At 41.3% G+C, this 22,214-nt stretch overlaps 1 protein-coding gene across 3 annotated transcripts in view; it reads right to left on the bottom strand.

Annotated features, from left to right (window-relative positions):
• LOC115357821 (discs large homolog 1-like protein) overlaps positions 1-22,214 on the bottom strand; it is a 127,179-nt gene that overhangs the window by 85,997 nt on the left and 18,968 nt on the right. The window contains exons 1-3 of one of the 3 annotated variants that reach the window (XM_030049536.1): positions 19,077-19,199; positions 6,050-6,391; positions 1,146-1,268 (exon numbers count right to left, since the gene is read on the bottom strand). The exons of 1 other annotated variant lie outside the window; for it this stretch is intronic. In XM_030049536.1, the coding sequence (XP_029905396.1) occupies positions 1,146-1,268; positions 6,050-6,391; positions 19,077-19,139 (528 nt within the window). In that variant the 5' untranslated portion in view covers positions 19,140-19,199. Of the gene's footprint in view, positions 1-1,145; positions 1,269-6,049; positions 6,392-19,076; positions 19,200-22,214 lie in introns of those variants that run through there. One more of the 3 variants, XM_030049533.1, reaches the window with a different exon arrangement.

Raw genomic sequence — 22,214 nt, 5'->3', positions numbered from 1 at the left:
AAGATTTTTGCGGATTTCTCCCTACATATGCTAAGGTGAAGAATCTGGTTTCTGTAATTTTAAAATGGGTTAAGTGCACCATGTGAGGATAAAGAAAGTAGCAGGCTTAGAGTTTTGTAATAGAGAAATGTTCACTTTCATGCAGGAGAACTTGATAAGTTTGGACAGCAAGAAGAAATGAAATGATGGATAAATGAAATTTGATCAAATCTTTATGTGGAAGTTAAGAGACCATAAATTCAGTTTAATGACTTTTAAGGCCTGATGTTGATACAATTGAATTTAAGACCAGCAGACACCCTGATCAGTGAGTGAAAAGTATTGCTTTTCTTTTACACTAAAGTCATTCAGAAACAAAACAAACAAACAAAAAAAAACAAAAAACAAAAGTGTTGGATAAAATTTGACAGTGTCCCTAAATATGGAAAGCACATGACAATGTGTAAGAACGCTAGATAGAAGCAGTGCCCCATTCAAAGAGAAAGGGCTCTGGTCTTGTTGGTCAAGATCCTACTGCTTTTATAAGTCCAAGTATCTCTGCATTAACTCTGTATTTACTGACACAACAGCATCGTCTTCTAGTTCCTGTGACCCAACATGCTTCCTGCAAAACCCAACCCGGTGGCACACAATGTGAAAAGCACTTTAGAAGCCAGTGCACCCTGACAATCTTCTTAATGATGCTCTCCTTTGCTTACAGGAATTACACTTATGTTTAAAATTTAATGTGGGGATGATTTGTTAAAATGTGCAAGGTAGCGACTTTTAATGTTTCCGTGAACCATTTCAGGCATGACACATCGTCAGTTAACAAGCTGCAAGGAGATGCATCATCACAAATCACCGCAAAGGTGAAGCAAATTCCCATGGCATGAAGCTACTCCAACAGTTTGCAGAAATAATGTTCTCAGAGCTGATAACAAGCATGCAGTGGGCATGAACAAAAATACAGATAAAACTACACACAGAACAGGTAGGAAAACGGAATTTCTGTTTGGGAGAACGCATGTCAAAATTAAATTGTGAGGGGAGAAAAACAGTAAAATAAACAAACAAACAAATAAATAAACAACACGGAAAAAAAAGATGGATCGTATGTAATATTCTGCCATGAAGTCATGCGATAAGCTCGGGGGCGAGGTTACCTGGTAGTAGGCGTGGCTTTGTGAATAGAGGGAGGAGAAAGGCGGAGCTGGGACTTCGTTTAGCCTCTCTCCCTCTGGGTGAGACCACACCTCCTCAGCGAATGGAACATCAGGAGATTCTACCTACGGTGTACAGACAAAGCTCAGCACGGTGGCACACACACACACACATGCACACACACTGCTGCACACACAAAAGATCTGCTTGATGTGTTACAACTGATGTGGCTGTCCTGATAATTACTAAACAAAATAAAAAACAACTATAATAGGGCGGTTAAACCCATTTTCTTAGCTTGGCGAAGTGAAAAAGAGCTGTGATGGGACATTATGTTTAATGTTACTTTTTTATCAACCTTACTGCAGGCTCTTTGAGAGTGTAAACACTGATTACAGCAATAAATGAGCTTATTATTTAGCATGCATGACTGTGTGGAGGCTAACTGCAAACAAAGCAGCATCTGTCTCTTGTCGATTTTTTGACAGAAGAAAAGTGCAGTCAGATAAAACTGGGTGGCTCCATTTTGGATTTTCTCATGGAGGTCAGCACCACCGACTGCTGCCACTACTGGGTGAAATCAGCTACATGTGAAATTTTGGTCTAGAGGTCACTGGGGTTAAACAGAAATTAGTATATTTGGCAATGGTTACAGAAATTAGTATATTTGTAACCCCATGTGGGACTTTAAGGGAGAGCAAATTAGAAGTGAAGTGTTTTGCAGCATTATGGTGCCCCGCCCTACGTGCTGCAGGACTGGAAAGCATCTGAACTTAGCTCCGCATTTGTTTCTATACACAGAAACACAGCCATTCAAAATGAGTCCTTGTAGTATTTTGGTTAAGGCCCGTCTTTGTGATTTAAGTCAGTAACGTACATTTCATGTCAAATCGTACCTCAGCAGAGAAAACACACACAATAAATTTTCCCCACGATGGTCTCATTTTTCCGCTGACATTAAACCATACTGTGACAATTCATCCAATAATGATTTATTGAGGTTAATTATATACAGGGACTGTAGGGGCTTTAACATGCTGCTGGGTTGGAATGTGCTTGTCCCAAAGGAGACGCACAGGTGTGTGAAAAATGACAAATCCAATTTTAAGAGTGGACCGTAAATATCACTTAAGATAAATTAGCGAGAGATGTAGGAAAAAGCTTATATGAGAGTCTCTGTGTGTGTGAGTGTGTGCGTGTGTGTGTGTGTGAGAGAGAGAGAGAGAGAGAAAGAGTGAGAGAGAGTGAGAGAGAGAGAGAGAGAGAGAGAGAGAGAGAGAGAGAGAGAGAGAGGAACATGTACATGGGGAGAACAAGATGGCAGGTCCATCTGTCATACAGAAGCCAGCCAGATCCAGCACCTGCAGTCACCCACGCACACATGTACCCACACACACACACACACACACACACACACACACACACACACACACCATTTGGGAAGGAGGAGCTCTCAAAATAACTTGAACAACCAAAACACACACACACACACACACACACACACACACACACACACACACACACACACGTGTATAAAATCTATTGTGTGTCTGACAGTAGATTCTATACATCCTGACTGGCAGCTGGAGCGGAGCCATTTGTTGACAGCCAACATGATGATGATGATGATGATGATGATGGTGATGCGCGGGTCTGTATGGTACTGGGCCAGCATCTGGGCCAGTATATCTCGTTCTCTACCCCACATGTCACTGAGGCGAGTGGAAAAGAATCTGATTAGTCTAGAACTAAAGCCCAGAATCATTTAGCTCTACCCCTGAATAAAACACATCAGGTGGAATGAGTGGTGCTTTATTTCCAGGTGGTCAAAAAGATCATGGATGAATGAATGATCAAGACGCCAGAGGATGAATGGTGCAATTCTTTGATGAATGAAAGGATAAATGAATGACAATTAAACAAAAAATACATAGTGTGGACAGTACACCATTTAAAAACAAACAAAAAAACAAAAATGATAAATAAAAATAAATGAAATGGAGGGAAAAAAAAAAACAAAAAACAAATCCAAAAACGATTTCCATTGTGATCCTCTAGTCAAGATAGATGGGCAGACAACATTGGTATTGAGGATGTAGAGGCACTATCCAGCCACAAGGTGGAGCTACACACCGAGCTTTCCTTCATCACACTGGTCCACTGCACCGTTCTATCTGAGGCCTTTCAGACGGGCATAACTACCTAAACTACACACAACTACTGACTGACGACTGAGTCAGAGACAGACAGCTGACACAGCACTTTTTTGTTATATATAAAATGGATAATCCTCATCTGCAGCTATGATTACGTAAGTAATTTCAGAAAGTATTGAACATACCCAATTAAAATGAAGCTTTAAAAGTGAGTGTCAACAATGTGCAGTCATACTAGGAATTAAAATTTATAAATGGTAAATGGAATAAAAAAGCATAAAGAATAACAAATGCGACAAAATTACAGATATAAAAAAAATCCTGGAATATTTTAATTCTTATGCTTGAACACCTCTTACAGTTTACACTTTTTAAATCACCATAAGGCACAGCCTCCTGTGGCTTACCGCTTGAATAACTCAGCTCTCGGGTGGTGAGAGAACAACAGCAGACAGAATCCAGAGGAAAACCGCTGTGTGGCCAAACGACCTTTCACCTTTGTCTGTCACCTTGTTTTGTAATCTGTGGGTCCGGACCTAAAAATGGACTACGGGCTTGTATCTGTCAGCTCTCCACATAACAAGAGTGCTATTCTGTCTCCACACAAACCAGCAGAACCCACCATTCAAGAAACAATGATGTGAAGAGTGGATATGGAAACATGATGTATGAATGTTAACAAATAAGAACATGAGCATGCTGAAGCCTTTAGGTTTCACATATGAAGGGCCATGTGGGAATAAGAACCATGATAACACACACACACACACACACACACACACACACACAACAACAAGAACAAGAACAACAACAAGACAAACTGAATAGTCCATTGTGCATACACCAAAAAGTGAGCATGACTGAGTGACTGTGTGTGTGTGCGATGTGTGCAAATGTGTGTGTGTATGTGTGGTAGGGAATTAATGTGTGCGTTTGTGTGTGCGAGTGTGTGTGTGTGTGTGTGGCTGGGACTGCATGAGTACAATGATGTAAGCCCTAATCTGCAGACAGATACAGTCCAATCAACCAAAATAAAAAGATTACGAGGCTATGCTGTGCGATTATGAGTGTGTGTGAGAAAGATAGAGAGAAAAGAAAGACAGACAAAGGGAGAGCGAGCCAGACAGACACAGACACAGAGTGCAGAACAGGGATAGTAATGGGCCTCATTACTAAAAAATGGGACAACCATTCAACTGAAACCCTGCTTGCACAGTTCTGCAAAAGTATTCTCCAGGTACAAAGAACAGCAGTCTGGATGGAGGCAAATGTAGGCCAATATCCTTGACTTCTAAGCATTTGAAAAGAAGACAATCTAATTCTGGAGATATTTTGAAACATGTGGACCTACTTCTTAGCATTGTAAAAAGCCCTTGTCTTTGGGCACCTGAACTTGAAAGACATTGCCTCACAACTCGGCCTGAGCATCCTGACACCTTGTAGCATCACCCACTTCAACCAGTCTGACGACAATTATATGAATAAGCATTCAAAATATGAGAACAAATTACAAATGACTTGCTTACTGGAATGAAAAAACCATAATCTTGTAGTGAATTGCTGCTGTCGTATCAGCAAAATGTTTTACTTTTTAGAAGCCTTGAAAAACAGTTTTGCTTTTAAGTTGATGGCGATGCATTTTTAGGTTTATCCAATGGGATTTGACAGGCTTTCAGAGTCTCCACCATCAGAAAACCGTGTAATCCTTAAATTGGAATTAAAAAAAATATTCCTACCAGGCTGTATTAAAATGTTGATTTCCATCATTTACAGTCGTACATACCACAACTGCAGCACTAGCTGTAGTGATGAGAAACAGTCCAACAGGGAAGTTGTTTTCATTCTCCAAAAAAACATTGTCATTTCTGAAATCAGGAAAATAACATGCCTATTTGATTTATGTTTGTATTCAGAGCACATTTTGTACAATTACTGTTCATTACTATGTCTGGAACTACTTTTTTGCAGTGACTACAGTATATGCTAAGCATTCATAACCTTCCACAAAGCAGCAAAGAAAGCACTTCAGGAAGATGCTGGTACTGTAACAGTAAGGGCATTACATACCAGCTTATATACCTGCTGAAGACTCTCACCTCTGCACAAGGTTGTGCCCCCTGATTGGTTGATCTAAGGAATTCTACAATATACACATCAATGCAGGTTATCCACGTAGCAGAAAAGCGTGGAACCACTCTGTAAACAGGGTGATGTACTCCTTTTTTTTCTCTTTTTTTTGTGGACAATATCAAGACATATTTGATTGTAGTGTGAGCTTCCTGTCTCCTGGATTGTGTTGAAGGCTAGAAAGAATCTGCTTTCTGTGAGGTTCTGCTATGTATGATAATAAATTATGGAAATCAACTTTTTAATAATACAGAATCTATCCTTCAAAAACACCAGAAATGAAGCTGATTATGGAAGGTTTTCACATAGCATTAGTGATATCTGGCCCTAAACAGACACACAGTGGCAGACTGTGCCACCACAGTGACTTATGTTGACAGACACCAGCATTAAGTAGACGGAGTGAGCAGAGCCTGGCCATGAAGAGAGACACACATATGGACAGACAGACAGACTGTGAGTCTCCTTGGCAGACCTCATGGAAGTGTGGGCCATGTAATGAATAACTGTTAGTGTGTACGCATGTGTTTGTGTATGCATGCGTGTGTGTGTGTGTGTGTATCTGTGTGTGCATACAGAACTATATAACTATACAGGCCGGCAGCCAATGTTAGCTACTGTACCTTAGCAGGGGCGATGTGTGTGTGAGCGACGTATCCATGAACATGCTGAATCTGAGACAGCTGCCGCTCCGCCACCTGAACAAGCTCCGCCCCCCGTAGGTCACCGCGGCGACCCAGGGATCCATCCCTGCCCAGTGAACGCTCCCTGTCTCTTTCCACAGTCCCAGTGCTGCCTGCCTCTCTCCTCCAGGTCGCCCCCTCCCTCCCTTCCCTCCCCTCCCTTCCCAGGGTCCCTCCATCCCTCAGCTCTCTGCCTCCTCCCATTGGGTGCTGTGGGCAGGGCTGGGGGTGGAGCTTTGGGGCGCCAGGCGATGCCCCTTCCTCTTCTTGATATCGGTACTTCTACAGTGAGTGGCGAGGAGCAGGAGGAGGGTAAGAAAGAAAAAGGAAAGGAAAGGATGTTTTTCACAGAAGAGAGAGGACAAAAATAAACACAAAGAGAAAACCAGAGAAGAATAGAAGGTGAAAAGAAGGAAAAGGCAGGAAGGAAGATGGAAATGTTTAGGATGAGAAGGTGAAAGGAGGAAGGCGTAATGGAGAAAAAAGGAGGAAAAGAAAAGAGGACAGAGGTTAGTTTAGAAAGTGAAGTAAAAAAGTTTCAGTTAAGCTGGAAAAGAAAGTGTTAGTGGCACTCAGCAAGACCTCAACTTGCATAAAAGAACACACAACTGTGAGTTTTTATAGTACGGCTTCTGCGGGTATACACCATGGATCTGTCCAGGTGTACAGCCAGCATGGCAGTAATTGTTTCGGGAGCATCTTCTATTGTAAGAGCATGCACACACACTGACACTCAGACACACTGGACTATAAGCACATCGGAGTTCGCAGGCAGAATCAGAACTGAATGAGGACAGCTTGCCCCAGAGAGACAGTGAGGGAGAGAAATAAGGTGCAGAGGGGGGTTTCTTCTTCCAGCAAGACAAGGGACCACCCTCCCCTAAGGAATAACTATCTATTTCTTACTCTACCCCTAGTTTTTTACTCTCCCTTCCCTCCTCTTCCCTCTCATTCTCATTGCTCTTCATCTCTCTAAAATAAATTATTCGATGGTGTTTCTGCTTTACTGGACAGAGTACAGTGGAGAGGGACAGAGGAAGGGTTGGACACGCAACAAAGGTCCTTAGGTTACATGGCCTGCACTGGGCCGGGGCAACAATTCAATACTGTTCACTGTCTTTCAGCACAATCATACTGTGATGATATTGTGATTTTGGGATATTGTGACACACGATTCTGCTGTCTAAACTGATAATAACAAGCAAATGTTTCTGTAAAGACTGATGAAGTTAGGTGTGAGACATTTTAAGGACTATTACTAGAGAATTTTTGAGTTTTGATTGACGTTTCACCGATTAATACTATTAGTTTAAGGGAGAAAATTGATTCATTTGACTAATTAATGTGATTTTGTATACATGAGTCATATTGTGATATCAACTGATACTGAGCCAAGTCCTTATGAGCATTATGAAACTGATTTTGACCGTACTGCCCAGCACTAGTGAGGAAGGGTCCTGGTGTACACTGAATGTACAAAATATTAGCAACACTTTTCACACTGATGAGGGGAATAAAGATAAAATATATCACTCCTTATTGATCTCCCTTATTAAATTTGCACCAATAAAAAAGAGACGACATGGATAAAGAGAAGCAGAGGGACTTTTTTAAGGTTTGACACAGCTGAAATGTGGACTCTTTTATCATACTGACCCAAATCTGCCAGACTAATGGCACCTGAAACAGCAGCTAACACACATCCAGAGAAGTACTACAGCACATGAACACACTCGACCCCACAGTACAAACCATCCATCAGGACAAAGTGAAATACAGACAATCTGACACGCAGCTTGACCCAAACCCAGGGTTAAAGGGACACTTAAAGTGAGAATGTGTGTTGTGAGAAAAGCCAATTAAGAGGATTTGCAACACCTTCCCGCTAAGACTATTTGGCTGCCATCTGTATGCCAACCTCATTAAACTACAGGTTAACAGCTAACCTGGGGAGATGCGACCAGTGAGAAGCTTTTAGTGCGATAATCTATACAAGCTTAAAGATGCCAAAAGAAGTGCCTGATAACATCATAAATGCTGGATAATGTAAAAAACTTTTAATAAATAAATCTTAATAAATTAAATACTTAATAAATTTTAATAAAATGTCCCTTGAAATGGCTTGAAAATGCAATGCAATGAATGGCATAATGGCATAATGTCAGAAAATATCAGAAAAAAATCTTTTAAAGGGACATTTTACTATATTTTGACAGGTTACTACATTGTCCAGCAGTTATTAATTTATCAAGTGCTACAGGTGTCCTTTCCATAATTCTAATTCCTGAACAGCATTACAATAACTTGGCCAGAAAAAAATCAGGCCTCTTGCTATCTTCATCAACTATACTGGGCAGGTGAATCCAGGTAAAATCTACAGTCCCTTACCAATTTTAACTATTTATTCTACATCTGTCATGAAGGAAAGATGTAGATAAAGAGATGGAAGCCACTGTGTAATGCAAAAAAAAAAAAAAAAAAAAAGCATTTGGTGTACATTTACTCTTTGAAAAGCCAGCTAATGCTGTAGTGGTGCATTTCTGAAGGTTTGAATAATTGTATATTGCATTAATAGCGATTTCCCTCTCAGAATCTTTGATGTTTTTGACACATTTTTTGTGTGCTGAATTCAGTTAAAACTAGAGGACAAAGTGCCTGTTTTCCCCTTAATGTTACCTACATACAGTGTTGTAGATGCTGGTGTGTCTATGCTGAAGTTCTGGTTCAGTAACACAATCTCACAAGTGCTGCTAATTACAGCCTGACGACACCGAGCCATCAACAAACACAGCTACCAACAATCGTACAAATCAAATGATTTGAATGTTTGTTCATATCACCGGTGAAAATATCTTCCATTACCAGTATTTTTAAGACTGCTTGTTTTGCTGCAATGGAACTATCAATATATTTATGCAGTCAGTTCTCCAGAGATGGCTGCCAGTTGGCCCATTAGCGACTGTAGAATCACCAGTACAATGCCAATCCTGTTTATTCCATTTCTGTTGTGTGCAGCCAGAATAATAGATAATAGTACTTATCTTTACTTACTTTATCCATAAAGCCAGAAAGACAGATGGTCTCAGAGTCAGACTTGTCACAGTGACCTTTGACCTTCTGACATGCTGACCTCTCAAGCAAGCCAGCAGAGAGCCAGGTTTGACCTCACTATGTGTGTATGTGTGTGTGCGTGTGTGCGTGCGTGTGTGCGTGTAACCAGGCATACAGCTCCCTCTGGGTCTCTGCATCAGTTACTACAGCAGAAGAGCCTTAATTAAATGAGTTTTTTTTTTTCCCCAAGTGGGAAACTGAATCATGTGTGCACCAATCCAGTAAAACAACATACTGGTGCAGCTGTTTCCCCTGTAATGTGTGTGTGTGTGTGTGTGTGTGTGTGTGTTTATGTGTTGTGGGTGGTATGCACACTGCCTATACACTAGTGTTAGTACTTGACTCATTTCATTAGCATGCTTACTGCTTACAGTATAACCAAACATCCTTGAAGCATAACACCTGGGAAGCCTCTCTACGATTATTACTGTAGTATCATAAAAATGTCATATAGAGTGAAGCTTTTTTGATATCATCCCCTCCATAACAGTCAATACTACGAAATTTTTATAAGAATGGTAATACAAATAGAGGTTAAGGGTTTCAGATTGTTGTGTTTCAAGATAATTGTTATTTTTTTCTGTTTGTTTATTTTAAACAGAAGACCATTACAGTTGCAATGTGATGTTCAAAAAAATTAAAGTCAGCGAAATCTGCAAAAATTAACAGCAGTATTAATGTTGGACCGATACAATTCGTGTTTTGAAACTTTTCATTGAGCTGATATAAGCCAACACTGCTCTTATTAAGACAGAATAATGTTGAATGTTGAAAGTATGCCTCACACACACTCACAATGCTCTGCATGAAAGTGTTTCAGGTGTGTAAGGTGAACTTAGAACACGGCATTTTAAGTTTCTAACACCATTTTCGCTTTGAATCCAGTATCAGCTCACACACACTCACACACATCGCCATAATGACTCTAATCATGACACCAGATGCTGTCATCATATCCCCTGTCCCTCATTCATAATTGACACACAGATAAGCAGTAAACACTGGCTCGCCTCATGATGCCAAACACGAATGTGAATGTCGTCAAGAGGCTGCTGGCTCTGAAGGAAGCCCCCCCCCCCATCTGCCCTCAACGGATTTACGAATTTGCTGGGAGAACGGCGGGTTATTCCAGGAGTCACAGCGCATGGACAGCAAGCACACCAGTTGACTCACCATGGGGGAATCCGTCCATGATATTTTTAAACCTGCCTGACGATTTCAAACGTTTCAAACATTCGCCTGGAGAGCAAATTAACAACTGCTCTCCCACAGCAGAGCCAAGTGTGGCTCAGCGGGGCCAGCTCAGCATGTTCACAACACTGAATCTAAAATGATATTGGAATATTTCTGACCCTGTGTCCCAGCTGACTGGCATTTCGGTCAGCACCAACATGCACAAATATGTTGTTTAGTGGGGAGATTAAGTGACATAATTTGTACAAAACAGGAGATGGGGCTAATTCCTGTGTGGTGAAACAGACATGGCTGTTTATCCTCTCCCTGCTGCACACTTTCACCTCCTTTAAACTGAGATGGTGCATCTTCTCTGAACAAAACAGTTGATCTGAGTCCGTCTCATGACCTTCAGTGGATGTCATTCCTTCTGTCTATCTTGCTCCCATCTTTCCATTTCCTGCAAACGCGCTAATTAGCTGGAAATGCCTCAAAATAATCTTTGAATGCAAACTGCCAGGCACTAAGACCCTGAAGAGATCCTGGCACACACTGTTGTCACAACACTGCTGCTATTGCCCTTTGTGCACGCACATGAACACACATACACACGCGTGCATACACAGATGTACACAAATACACACAACCACACACACACACACTCTCTCACATACACATGTAGTGACACACAAATATGCAGACACACATAACAACGGACAAACATAAAGGTATGCAAGTATATGCACACACAAAAATATACACACATATCACTGAGACACAAATGAGGAAGCATTCACATGCACAAACACACACACACACACACACACACACACACACACGTACAAACACGCACACACAACAGTTTATCCATAATCCTTCCTATATTTGACTTTTCATTTCCAGATGATAAGAGGAGAATTTGAACACATTAGAATGATTTAGTGAATGGAAATACTGTCAGGTTAAAGATAACAGTGTGTGTGTGTGTGTGTGTGTGTGTGTGCGTGTGTGTGTGTGTGTGGTTAGTGGAGGGCTTGTGCTCCCTGTTTCTGTTTGCTCTACTATATAGCTCAGCATCCAGTAATAAGCATAGAGCCTGGAGACACACACACACACACATGCACACCAGAGCGGATATACACATACTCATGTAAATAAAGACACACAGACGCACATATGAACACAAATACACACACATACACACACACTGTGGCTGCCGTGTGTTAGTGTGTCAGCCAGTCTTGCGTAGCCAGAGAAACGTGACTGGATTGAGAGCAGATTCAGCAGCCGAGTGTGCATCTGTGTATTATAGTGTGTATGTGTTAGTTTGTGTGTGTGTGTGTGTGTGTGTGTGTGTCAGAGTAAAGCCAGGCGTTAGTCACGCTTGGTGAGATATGAAAGAGCAGGGGATCCTCTGCCGTAAGGGACTTCTCACACACACGTGCTTCATCTCTCTCTCTCTCTCTCACCATTTCTGTCCTTTCTCGTTCTATCTATCTCCTCCATCGCTCTCTCTCACGCTTTATTGGCATGAAGTGCAAAAGTACTTATTGCAACAGCAAGAAGAATATCAAATAACAGATAATAACGAGATTCAGCAGGCGACCGTGAATGTGACATTTACACAGACAGATGGTTCAATAACATCAATAGACACATTGTCAAAGGACATACTGTTAAAATGCAATTTCCCCCCATTATTTCACTGAAATTGTGTCAGGTTAATACATATTTTCCTGTATGCATTTCCTCCTAGATTTGTAATGTTTCGTTTAAGAAAAGCTTTTCAAAAATACTGCATACTACTTAGAAATACTTCTCTCTCTCTCCCTGCCCTCCCTTCCTTCCGCTTGCCTTCTCCCTCCCCGCACCACTCTGGTAGTAAACACGCCATATGGTCTGTTTTCTTCTTGTTGCTCCATCTTCATGTGCCTCTTACCGTGGTGACGCAACACGATGGGATGGCAGATAAAGTAAAATCACAAACACAATATATGCAGTACATTACAGTTATACACAGGCCACTTGCACCGGGTATCTGCAGGATTCACATTTTTAAGATATCTGAATGGGCCTTTTTCATGCTGTGTGGAACAAATCAAGGAACTAAAATTTAAAAGAACACAACAGTGACCACAGATGATGAAAGCTGTAAAACTGTCAATGGACAATAAACAAAAGGTATAAAATGGGAATAGGAAATTAATTATTAATGAGGTATATGATGTCCAACTGTGCCCACTAAAGCAGATGTGATAAAACAAAACCTCTTTAGTAAATAGGGAGCTGCAGAGGAAGTCGTCATTTTTTTTTTTTTTTTAATGGCATGAATATGAGTTGTAATGAACAGATATCCATGAGATATACCACTTTTTGTTCCAGGGGTTAAAATACATCCAGCAATATCACCTTTGTGAATTTTGATCTTTTAGTTACTTTAAATATAATTTAGTACCAAACCCCCAGGTAGCTGTGGCTTAGTGGTCAACCAGAATGAGTTTTTCAATGGCTGTTGCCAATATTTAGAGAGCAGTGTGGCAGATAGCCAACATACAATGCTGATATGTTGTTGTTAATGTTGTTTTCGCATATGATAAAATAAAACAATTTACTGATAATAACAAATGAGACACAAAATTGCTAAACATAAGCGAACATCAATTTAATATTAATGTTATTGTATGCACTGTCTCTGTTTAAGTAGAAGTGCAGTGCACTTATTTTAAATAAAAAAATGTATAAACTAAATAAATGTCCACAGACAATCAAAAAATAAGCTACAAAAAATATATTTAATGCATTAAAAATAAATGAAGTCTTAGTTCACTTAACAACAGCATCGGCCCCATGACTGCAGGGATCAGCTGATGCTGCTAATCTCAAAATGATATCGGCCTGATTAATCGGGGGACGACTACTCTGGTTGACCGACTTTATCTGTCTTTTCCAAGACATAGCATTTCTCTAGCAAAAATCTAAATCAAAATCCAATCAAATCAATATAAAAAGCAACTAAAGGACAAAATTTCAGAGAGACAATGTTAGTGTGTGTGTATTATTTTACAGAGCGAAATGTGGTATAGCTCTGTGTAACACAGGCTTTAGTTTTTGTGGTTCTGTAGCAAGTAAAAAAAGACAAGAACCCACAACACTTTATTCACTTGGCATCTTTATAGAAGTAGACTAAAAACAGTGCAACTAAAACATTTTCTTGTCTTTACGCTTGTTTTTAAATTGGCTGTAAGCTTTTCTTGCAAGTCCCATTCATATGTTCCATTAAATAAGGCAGGGTGGAAATGCAAACTTATGGCTTAAAATGACACTGGACTTGATTTTTTCACTGAAATTGGACTATTCATTTTTAGGGCCGCATCAAATGAAACCTGAAGAACAAGATGAAAAAAGACATTAAATTACTATATTTAAGATTGGTTAAAACTGTTAAGGCCTTCAGTTTAGCTATTTTATGACTTGAATTAACCATCTTAACTAAATTTGATATATTTGATTTGATATAATTGCCAGACAAAAGTAATCCAAGATTTCTCTTAGCTGATGAAAGCAGGGCTTTAGCCGGCAGTGTCCTCAGTATGAATACAAACACAGGCCTGGGCAGATACAGGGACAGATTCATTTATTTTGAATGTGCTTAAATGTCTGACCTAGTTGAGGTGCGTTTGATTTATCTTCCAAGACACTTGAACAGCTTCAGAAATGGACACATCACTGGCAAGGTAAATTGAATTGCTCCCATCCTGTATTTAAAATGTAGTCTATTTTACATGAAGCCACCTCTCCTCTGTATGTCTCTGTTTTTCTGTCCCTGTCTCTCCTTCTCTCCTTCTATCTCAGATCTAACTGCATAGCATCATGGTGTTTTTATAACATGGGGCATGCGGCACAACAGCAAACCGGCACATAAAATGATTGAAATCTAGGTTTATACTGCTTGCTTACTGTGTAAACAGGCAGTATAAAGCTCCTTGTACCGTGCTGGGGCTCCCTAGTTGGAAAGGAATCAGAGTGGAAAGGATCTTCACTAGGCCTGAGGGGAATTTGTCTCGCAAATAAAGACAGTCAGCAGCGTACAGAAACAGACACAATGCATACAGTATCCATGCGTTATGTAAAAATTACACTACAGCTCCTCCGGGAGCCACAACATCAGAAGGACACGAAGGCGTCCTCAGCAGAGTTCAGCATGGAAATCACAAGGTAATGATATAGCAACTGTGTTTTTTAGAGAAATTAACTGTGTTAAAGTCAATTTTGTTCTGCTGTATGGCATTTTAGAAAGGACAAGCTGCAGAGCGCACTCTATTATTGATGTAGGGTGGATGCAGGATGAAGGACTACTATGACTAGTATTAAAAGAGTGCACTGAGTGTTGGAGATTGGCCCAATGGTCAGTTTGTTCAGTGATGAAATCATAGACTGCAAAGTCACTCAAGTGTCCCCGGTAGATAATTTGGCTCCATTGTTTCATGCTAATTCCATGATAGTCTTGCTTGCCAAAAATCTGGTTTGAAATTCATTGAGGGGGTGAAAAACATTGACTGTACAGCAGCTTTGTTAAGGTATGACGTTTTATTTTCAAATTATACATCTTCAAGCATGGAATAAAACCACTAGCATTACTTAATATTACTGAGAGGTCTTATTGAATTTGATAAAGAAAGTGATCTACCATAACTCACCGCATTGTACATTACACTGTCTGCATGTAGAAAGGAAAGGAAATGCTCTACCAGTTACACAGTGGGTGATTTTGGTCAGCAGGTGAGTTGAGGCATTCGCGCAAACACACACACACACACACACACACACACACACAGAAAACGACAAGTCTCACTTGCCATGGTGGGATTATCCATGAGTAAGAGAAGACAGCGGTCCAGCCTGTCTGTATATCTTGCTAATAATCCCATTATGGGGACATCACACTGGCCTCTCTTTCTCACGCACTTACTGTTTTCAGAGGTGAAGCAACTCTGAGCTCTAATGAAAATCACTCACTTCCTCACTCACTCACAGTAAAGGGGTTAGCTATAGGTGCGCTCCATCTGGGTGTGCCAGCTTGCCGCTTCTTACATAGCAGTGAGAGTGGAGCATAGCGTTTAAAAGAAATGCCACTGGCTTGTTACACCAATTGTGAACTGTAGCTGTGACATGACATAATAAATTAGCCATTATTGGTTAAACTTAAAAATCATCTTTGTGCTTCTGCAAGCATTGTGATGGTAAGCCAATAATTTAGCTGTCGTATGTGCTGTTGGGTCAGTCCGGCAACAATATTCCTACCCAGTCATTCAGGAAGCAAGGTTAATCCAAAATGTATCTAAAATACAGCTAAAATCGTGCTGTTAAGTTGACCTCATGCACAGTTATCAGTTTTCTGTTCAGTAAGTTATTAAACCCCATTTATATGTCATTTTGCTGACATTTTCAGTGTGAACTGAATCTCGCTGCAAGTTAAACCAGAACTTCATGCTTGTCACTCTGCCTCCCCATGCCTGTATCTCCGCGGACCCCAGCATCACTAGTCAGCGGTCCCTGAAGCTGCCTTGACTCGCCATAATGAACAGAGACACTTCATTTTATTTTGCTTCTCAGAACATTGGTGTCAATAAAAGGTGGTGCTTCGCGTCTATGCAACTGTTTGCCCTTGTTCTCACATACCTTCTACGCCTGCTGTTAGACACATGCTGTTTCTCAGCAGATCCCTCTGTGGCTATATATACACAGAGCAAAACTAGTGCTCTCTCTGTCTCACACACTTTTGTTTACCCTCTCTCTCTCTCTGTCTCTTTCAATTCAATTCAATTCAATTCAGTAAGCTTTATTGGCATGACTGTATTATATACGATATTGCCAAAGCATTTTTGGAAAGACAGGTAACAAAACAGTGAGTGATGATATACATAAAATAATACAAATAATAATAAGTAATTAATAAGCAAACAAGTAAATAAATAAGATGGATTTCATTATGACTCTTTCTCTCTCTCTCTCTTCCTCTCTCTCTCTCTCTCTCTCTCTGCCTCCCTCTAACTAGCAGGCTGTCATGATGAGTTGATCTGATAGGACAGAAGTGAAGTCCATACAGTTTATTATGGCTTAACTGCTGAACTGGACAACACCGTGTACACCCACACATGCACACACACACATGCACACACGAAGGCACGAAGATACATACAGCATGCTAGCGATCATTCTTCAAGCTGTTTTTTCATATTATGATGCCACATGAATCTTCAATGGAAAACTAAGAAATGGACCCTCACTGTCTTTCTCACTCTCAGTTCACATCAGGGATGACTGGTTATATGAAGCAATATTGTCACAGCTCTGTATAAAATGAAGACACAGTTTCAACATACAAACATCGGTGAGATAACAGACTGTTTGGTAAATCTGGGTGTTTTCTTTTCTTCTCTCTCTGAATGCCTCTATTTCTGGCATTCAGGTCTAGGTTTCACTGTACTATTTGGACCAGTTTATTGAGCCATTTTAAGGTTGAAAGTTTATTTGTCGTCTATCTGAGGATGCAGCACATTTAACTAACAGTTACCCCACATCAAAAGCACAGCCATCTGAGGCACTTGGATGGAACTTTAATATTTCATGTGTTGATTTTGCACCCAACAGTTTCAGAGTGCTTTGCAAGATGGTGATTGCCAAATTTAGCCTGAGCCCATTCGCTTAGCCTGGCCTGATGTTATGTAATTAGCAAGCCGACCTACTCATAAGGGATATGATAATACTCATTTAATACTGAGTAGGATTTGCATGATTCTACTGTAAGAGCTGCCAAAGGCCAGTCAAAAAGCAAGTTTTTTTCCCCCTCTTCATTCAGACAGGATTGTGAATTGGTGGCTAAAATCACTCTAATATGGATTTGCACTGAAAGGGACATCTGTTTTTTGTTGTTGTAATTTGTGATGCAGTTTTTAAAGTTGCAATGTGTACCAGTCCAACATCAATAAATCAATACCACATTAATTTTGAGCCATTCCTATGATCACGGCAAACAAACAAGGCCGTTGCTGAGAGGACTGGCAGCCTCTATCAGCTTCCATGCCACGTTTTACATTGCGTGCTACCCAGCTGGTTTCCATAGAAAATCTGCTGAAATGCTTTATGACAGAAGGGGATATTGCTTTACTAAAGATGGTGGAAGACTATTTGTTGAAAGACTGGAGTTTGTGGGGCTCATTTATGAGTGGTTTCAATGCCAAAATGCAAAACTTTTTGCTAACTGATATCCAACTTTAACAACAAGCCTTCAGGTCTCAGAAAAGACGTTCATGTTTGAAAAATCATTTTAATTAACTCATTTTAAACAACATCACTAATATTAGCTTGCAACTGCTACTGCATCCACTGCAGCAAACAATGATAATCTATCCACTATCTTTGTTTTTATTCAGCATCTTTGGCTTTATGACACCAAACAAGAAGAAGGCTTTGTTCCTCCATCACAAACAGAGCTTAAGCTGTTAGAGTTTCTGGCAACAGCAGATGGTGGATACAGCGGAAGGACGATGGAAAAATCTCCTCCAACATGTTTGTCCTCTTCAGTAAAACCAAAGAGAAAACAAACACAGAGAAACTCCAAGGAGGAGGAAGGACAATGAGCAACAGAGGTTGTCAACAGGCACAGCCATGGTCTCAAGCATTTACCGCAATTAAACCAAAATTTCACAATAATAATGCACTGACATGTAATAATGCTGCACAAACCACCCATAACCATTTCAATGTTGAATTCACTCAGGGCCTTACACCTGTCCCACACTAGAAGTGAGCAAGCGCTAACCCGACAATATCGCCTTGGGAAGTGTCCTGACAGGATGCAACAGCGTCATAGTCACAAAAACGGAAGCCAGTCATTTTGCAGAATGGGAATTTACTTACTTTGCGCTTTTTTCCTATGTTTTACCTGATAAAATGAGTGAGCACCAATCAATAGTAAATAACTACTGAAACTTGTTGCAGTTTCTACCCATGCTTGTTTTTGATCAAGGTCCTTGTGCTGGAAACATCATAGAGAGGCAGATGCTTCTCTACAAGCCTCTTGCTTCATTTGGCCACTGCAAGTTTAAACATCACTGAAACTGCTGACTGCCTTTTTTTCCTCTCTGTTCAGTTAGGAATAGGTGTTGTAACAGAGATGTTAGTGTTAAGCTGGCTTTAGAAGATTTGAAGTATGGAATATGGACAGCAAAACAAACAAAGCCTCTCCCCTTACCTCTAAATCTATCTCTCTGCTCTCTCTCACAGAGCAAGATGCCTTCTCTCCATCCTGCCGGCTACTAACTCTCACCTTAGTTTACCTCAACCCAGAGTCCCTTGACAAGCTTAGTCACTACCTCTCCCTCTCTCTCTTTGCAAATTCTACCTTCGCTGTCTCTCTCTCGCTATCTATTTCTATGCCTCTGTCTCGACCCCATACATGTCACACACTCACACACACACACACACACACACACCTCACTCTGTGACACACATGCAAACACAGACCTCTCTCCCTGTCTTATCTTGCATGTAGAGATGATGTTAATAGTGGATTTGGAGAGACCATGTTATTAGTGTAGCTAATGTGCATTACACACACAGACACACACACATACACACACACGCACACACATGCACGCATGCACATACATAATCTACCTACCTTGCATCCAAACATCAGAGATATGGTGTTGTTGGTGCATGCTACTTTGCAGTGGCACAACATGTGGCTAACGTTAGCTAGCTGGTCCCGCGCTGGGGGGGCATCCTAGCCTTCACACACATATTTCACACACACAAACACACACGCTCGCGTGCACGCACATACACGTGCGCACTCACACAAACACACACACGTGTTCCACCAGCCATGCTCCATCCCATCCCACAGTCTCCCTCTCGGCCTGCCCCCCAATCCCCCCACCCCCCCCACCCCCCACCGCCTGGCTACGGTCCTCAGCTGTGGCAGGCCAGCGTCCTCTCCCTCACACTCTTCATTGCTCTCGTCTTCATCATCATCATCATCTTCATCAGTGTAATCCTCATGGCCGGTCAGGATGCAGGCGGCAACATGGTCACTGCCTTCCTGTGCGTCAGCGCGTGTGAGTGTGTGTGTGTCAGGATGTGTCAGTGTGTGTGTGTGTTTTGTCAGTGTGTTATGTGTCAGCGTGTGTGTGCCAGTGTGGTCTGTCTGACTGCGTGTGTGCGTGTGTGTATGTGTGTGTGTGTGTGTGTGTGTGTGTGTGTGTGTGTGTGTGTGTGTGTGTGTGAGTGTGTGTGTGTGTGTCAGTATGGATGTGGTCTCTCTTGTCCTCCTCTGCAGCAGCAGTCCCAGTCCTCTCTCTCCTCTCTCTCTATCCGTTTGACTGTGTGCTCCTCTCGTTCTCTCACTCCCCCCCTCCTTCTCTCCCTCTCTCCCTCTCTCTCTCTCCCTGGCTTGCTTGCTCTCCCTCGGTTCGCTCCACTGCCTCTCTTGGCCCGCCTCTCAGCAGTAAGATCAATGAGAGACAGAAAGAAAGAGAAAGAGAGAGAGAGAAAGAAAGAGAGACCTGTACAAAGAGGTGTGTGTGTGTGTGTGGGTGGGGGGGGTCTTAAAGGATGTGTAGACTCCCTTTTCCATCTTCAAGCATCCCCACCTTCTCTCTCTCTCTCATGCTCTCGCTCTTTCTACCTGCTGCAGTGATGCTGTCCACTCATACACAGCACAGTACATGCACACACTACACACACACACACACAGAGGAGGGAGGGGGGCAAGGGTATTATACAGGCTGCTGAGGACTGAATTGACAGAACATAAATTGGGGGGAGAGAAAGAGAGAGGGGTACAGACACATATGAGTGAATGATTGAGGCAGAGAGAATGTCCTTACATCACCCAGAGTAACAAGTCATGATCTCTCACACACACACACACACACACACACACACACACGAAAACACACACACATCCCTGCGGTGACTTGGTCAACTGACATTTGAACAAAGCGCTGTTGTTGTTCTGAGACCAACACCAGCAATTAGTCACTTCAAAGCAGAAGAGCCTTCACTCTCCACCTGTCAGCATGCTCAGACAGCAAATTAGACCAAAAAGTCCTCACTCTTCCAGTGAAAGCTATTCTGGGCAAGGTTTTTATGGAAAAAAATACATCTTATCAGCTTAAATGACAATGATAAGCATCCCATAGAGTGTAAGAAACTTTTTTGACTTGACGGGGCAGAGGAGATAAGTTTAATAGCGTGCCGTAATCATCAACATGGCAGGCCTGTACCTTTGGTATTTTTCGCCAAGTTCAGGAAATCTAAACATCTTCTCTACCTAAACCTCCAGACATTTATTTTACTGATATCAAGTTAAATTTTTTGTGTATTGCTATCCAGAATATTTGCCTCTTGTTGCCATTTGGGGTCTCCAATGTGCAAAACTGCCCAGTGCAGCTTTAAAATCAAAATACGTCATTGTCTATTCACCTTTAATCTTGTTGTCCAACTTTCTCCTATATACAGAGTAAAAAGTCTGGAAGAAGGCCCCTAGTTGTGGAAAAACAGTTGTAACTAATGAGAACCCACCCACCATTCTGTCACTGGTCTCTCAAGATGTCCCTCTGAATTTGAACAGGAAAGCGCCACTTGTTAATGTTACCAATGACTTATACAAGTCTCTTGAAAATTGCCCCTGGAAACTCAGCTTGATGTTTTTTTTTTTTTTGCCGATCTAAATCTTGGGTATACTCACTTGTGCAATAATGATATGGACATAAAAAGTTGGTACTTTTGTAACCAGTCATATCTCAAGAAGCAGATCTGTTATATGCCCAAAATGTATCTGATGGCCTCATTCTGCATTCTTTCTTTACACTTTTTTATAGGAATTGATGTTTTTACCTATTTGTGTATTTATTTGTTTGTTTACTTGTTCATTTTTTGTGTGTTTGTTTGTTTGTTTGTTTTCTTTTCTTTTCTTTTAATATAGTTTTTTGTGTGTGTTTGTCATGAGGAGAGTAAAGGACTTGGGGACTAAAAAGGAAAAGATCAGAGCAAAGAGGAAGAGAAGTCAAAGAATACTTTTTGACCGAGGCTCTTGATGCTGACAGCTGGACCATCTGGACTAGCGCAAATAACACACACGCGCACACACACACACACATGCATACACCCACACACGCACGCACATACACACACACACACACACACACACACACACACACACACACAGTAGTCTCTCTGTGGTTGTCTCTGTCTTGCCACCTCAAAGGAGACTTGAAAACAAACAACACAGCTTGAAAGAGAGAGAGAGAGAGAGGGAGAGAGAGGGAGACAGAGAGAGAGAGAGGGAGTGAGAGAGACACTGAGACAGAAGAAAGAGCGAGCAAACACGGTGGGAGGAAAGGAAATGAGCAAATAGAGGGTGAATGCAAGGTCTCTGACAGGGTGTAGACACGGAGAGTAGGGAACGTGGTGGAGGAGAAAGAGAGAGCGAGAGAGAGAGAGAGAGAGAGAGAGAGAGAGAGAGAGAGAGAGTGGCTGGCATACTTCAGAGATTTCCAAAGTAATCCCAAAGCGTTGCTGAGGTGGAGTAATCCGGCAAATTAAGTCTCAGAGTCTGACTACAACCTGAAGTGATGGATTGTAGAAACACTTGTAGAAAGACTTTTCAAAGATGGAACAGGCACAGATAGCAGCCTGGAGGAGCCAATCAACCTCAGCGGTTCATGCAGGTAGACGAGCCATATAAATCATGCATCTACTGAGGAAAGTTGCAAATAAATCTTCAAAAACCACATCTGCGACCAACAACCAT

Source organism: Myripristis murdjan, chromosome 4 (assembly GCF_902150065.1).
Source record: "Myripristis murdjan chromosome 4, fMyrMur1.1, whole genome shotgun sequence".
NCBI classification, from domain to species: domain Eukaryota; kingdom Metazoa; phylum Chordata; class Actinopteri; order Holocentriformes; family Holocentridae; genus Myripristis; species Myripristis murdjan.
The sequence above is the reverse complement of the archived record's forward strand: the minus strand, read 5'-3'. Positions and strand labels throughout refer to the sequence as shown.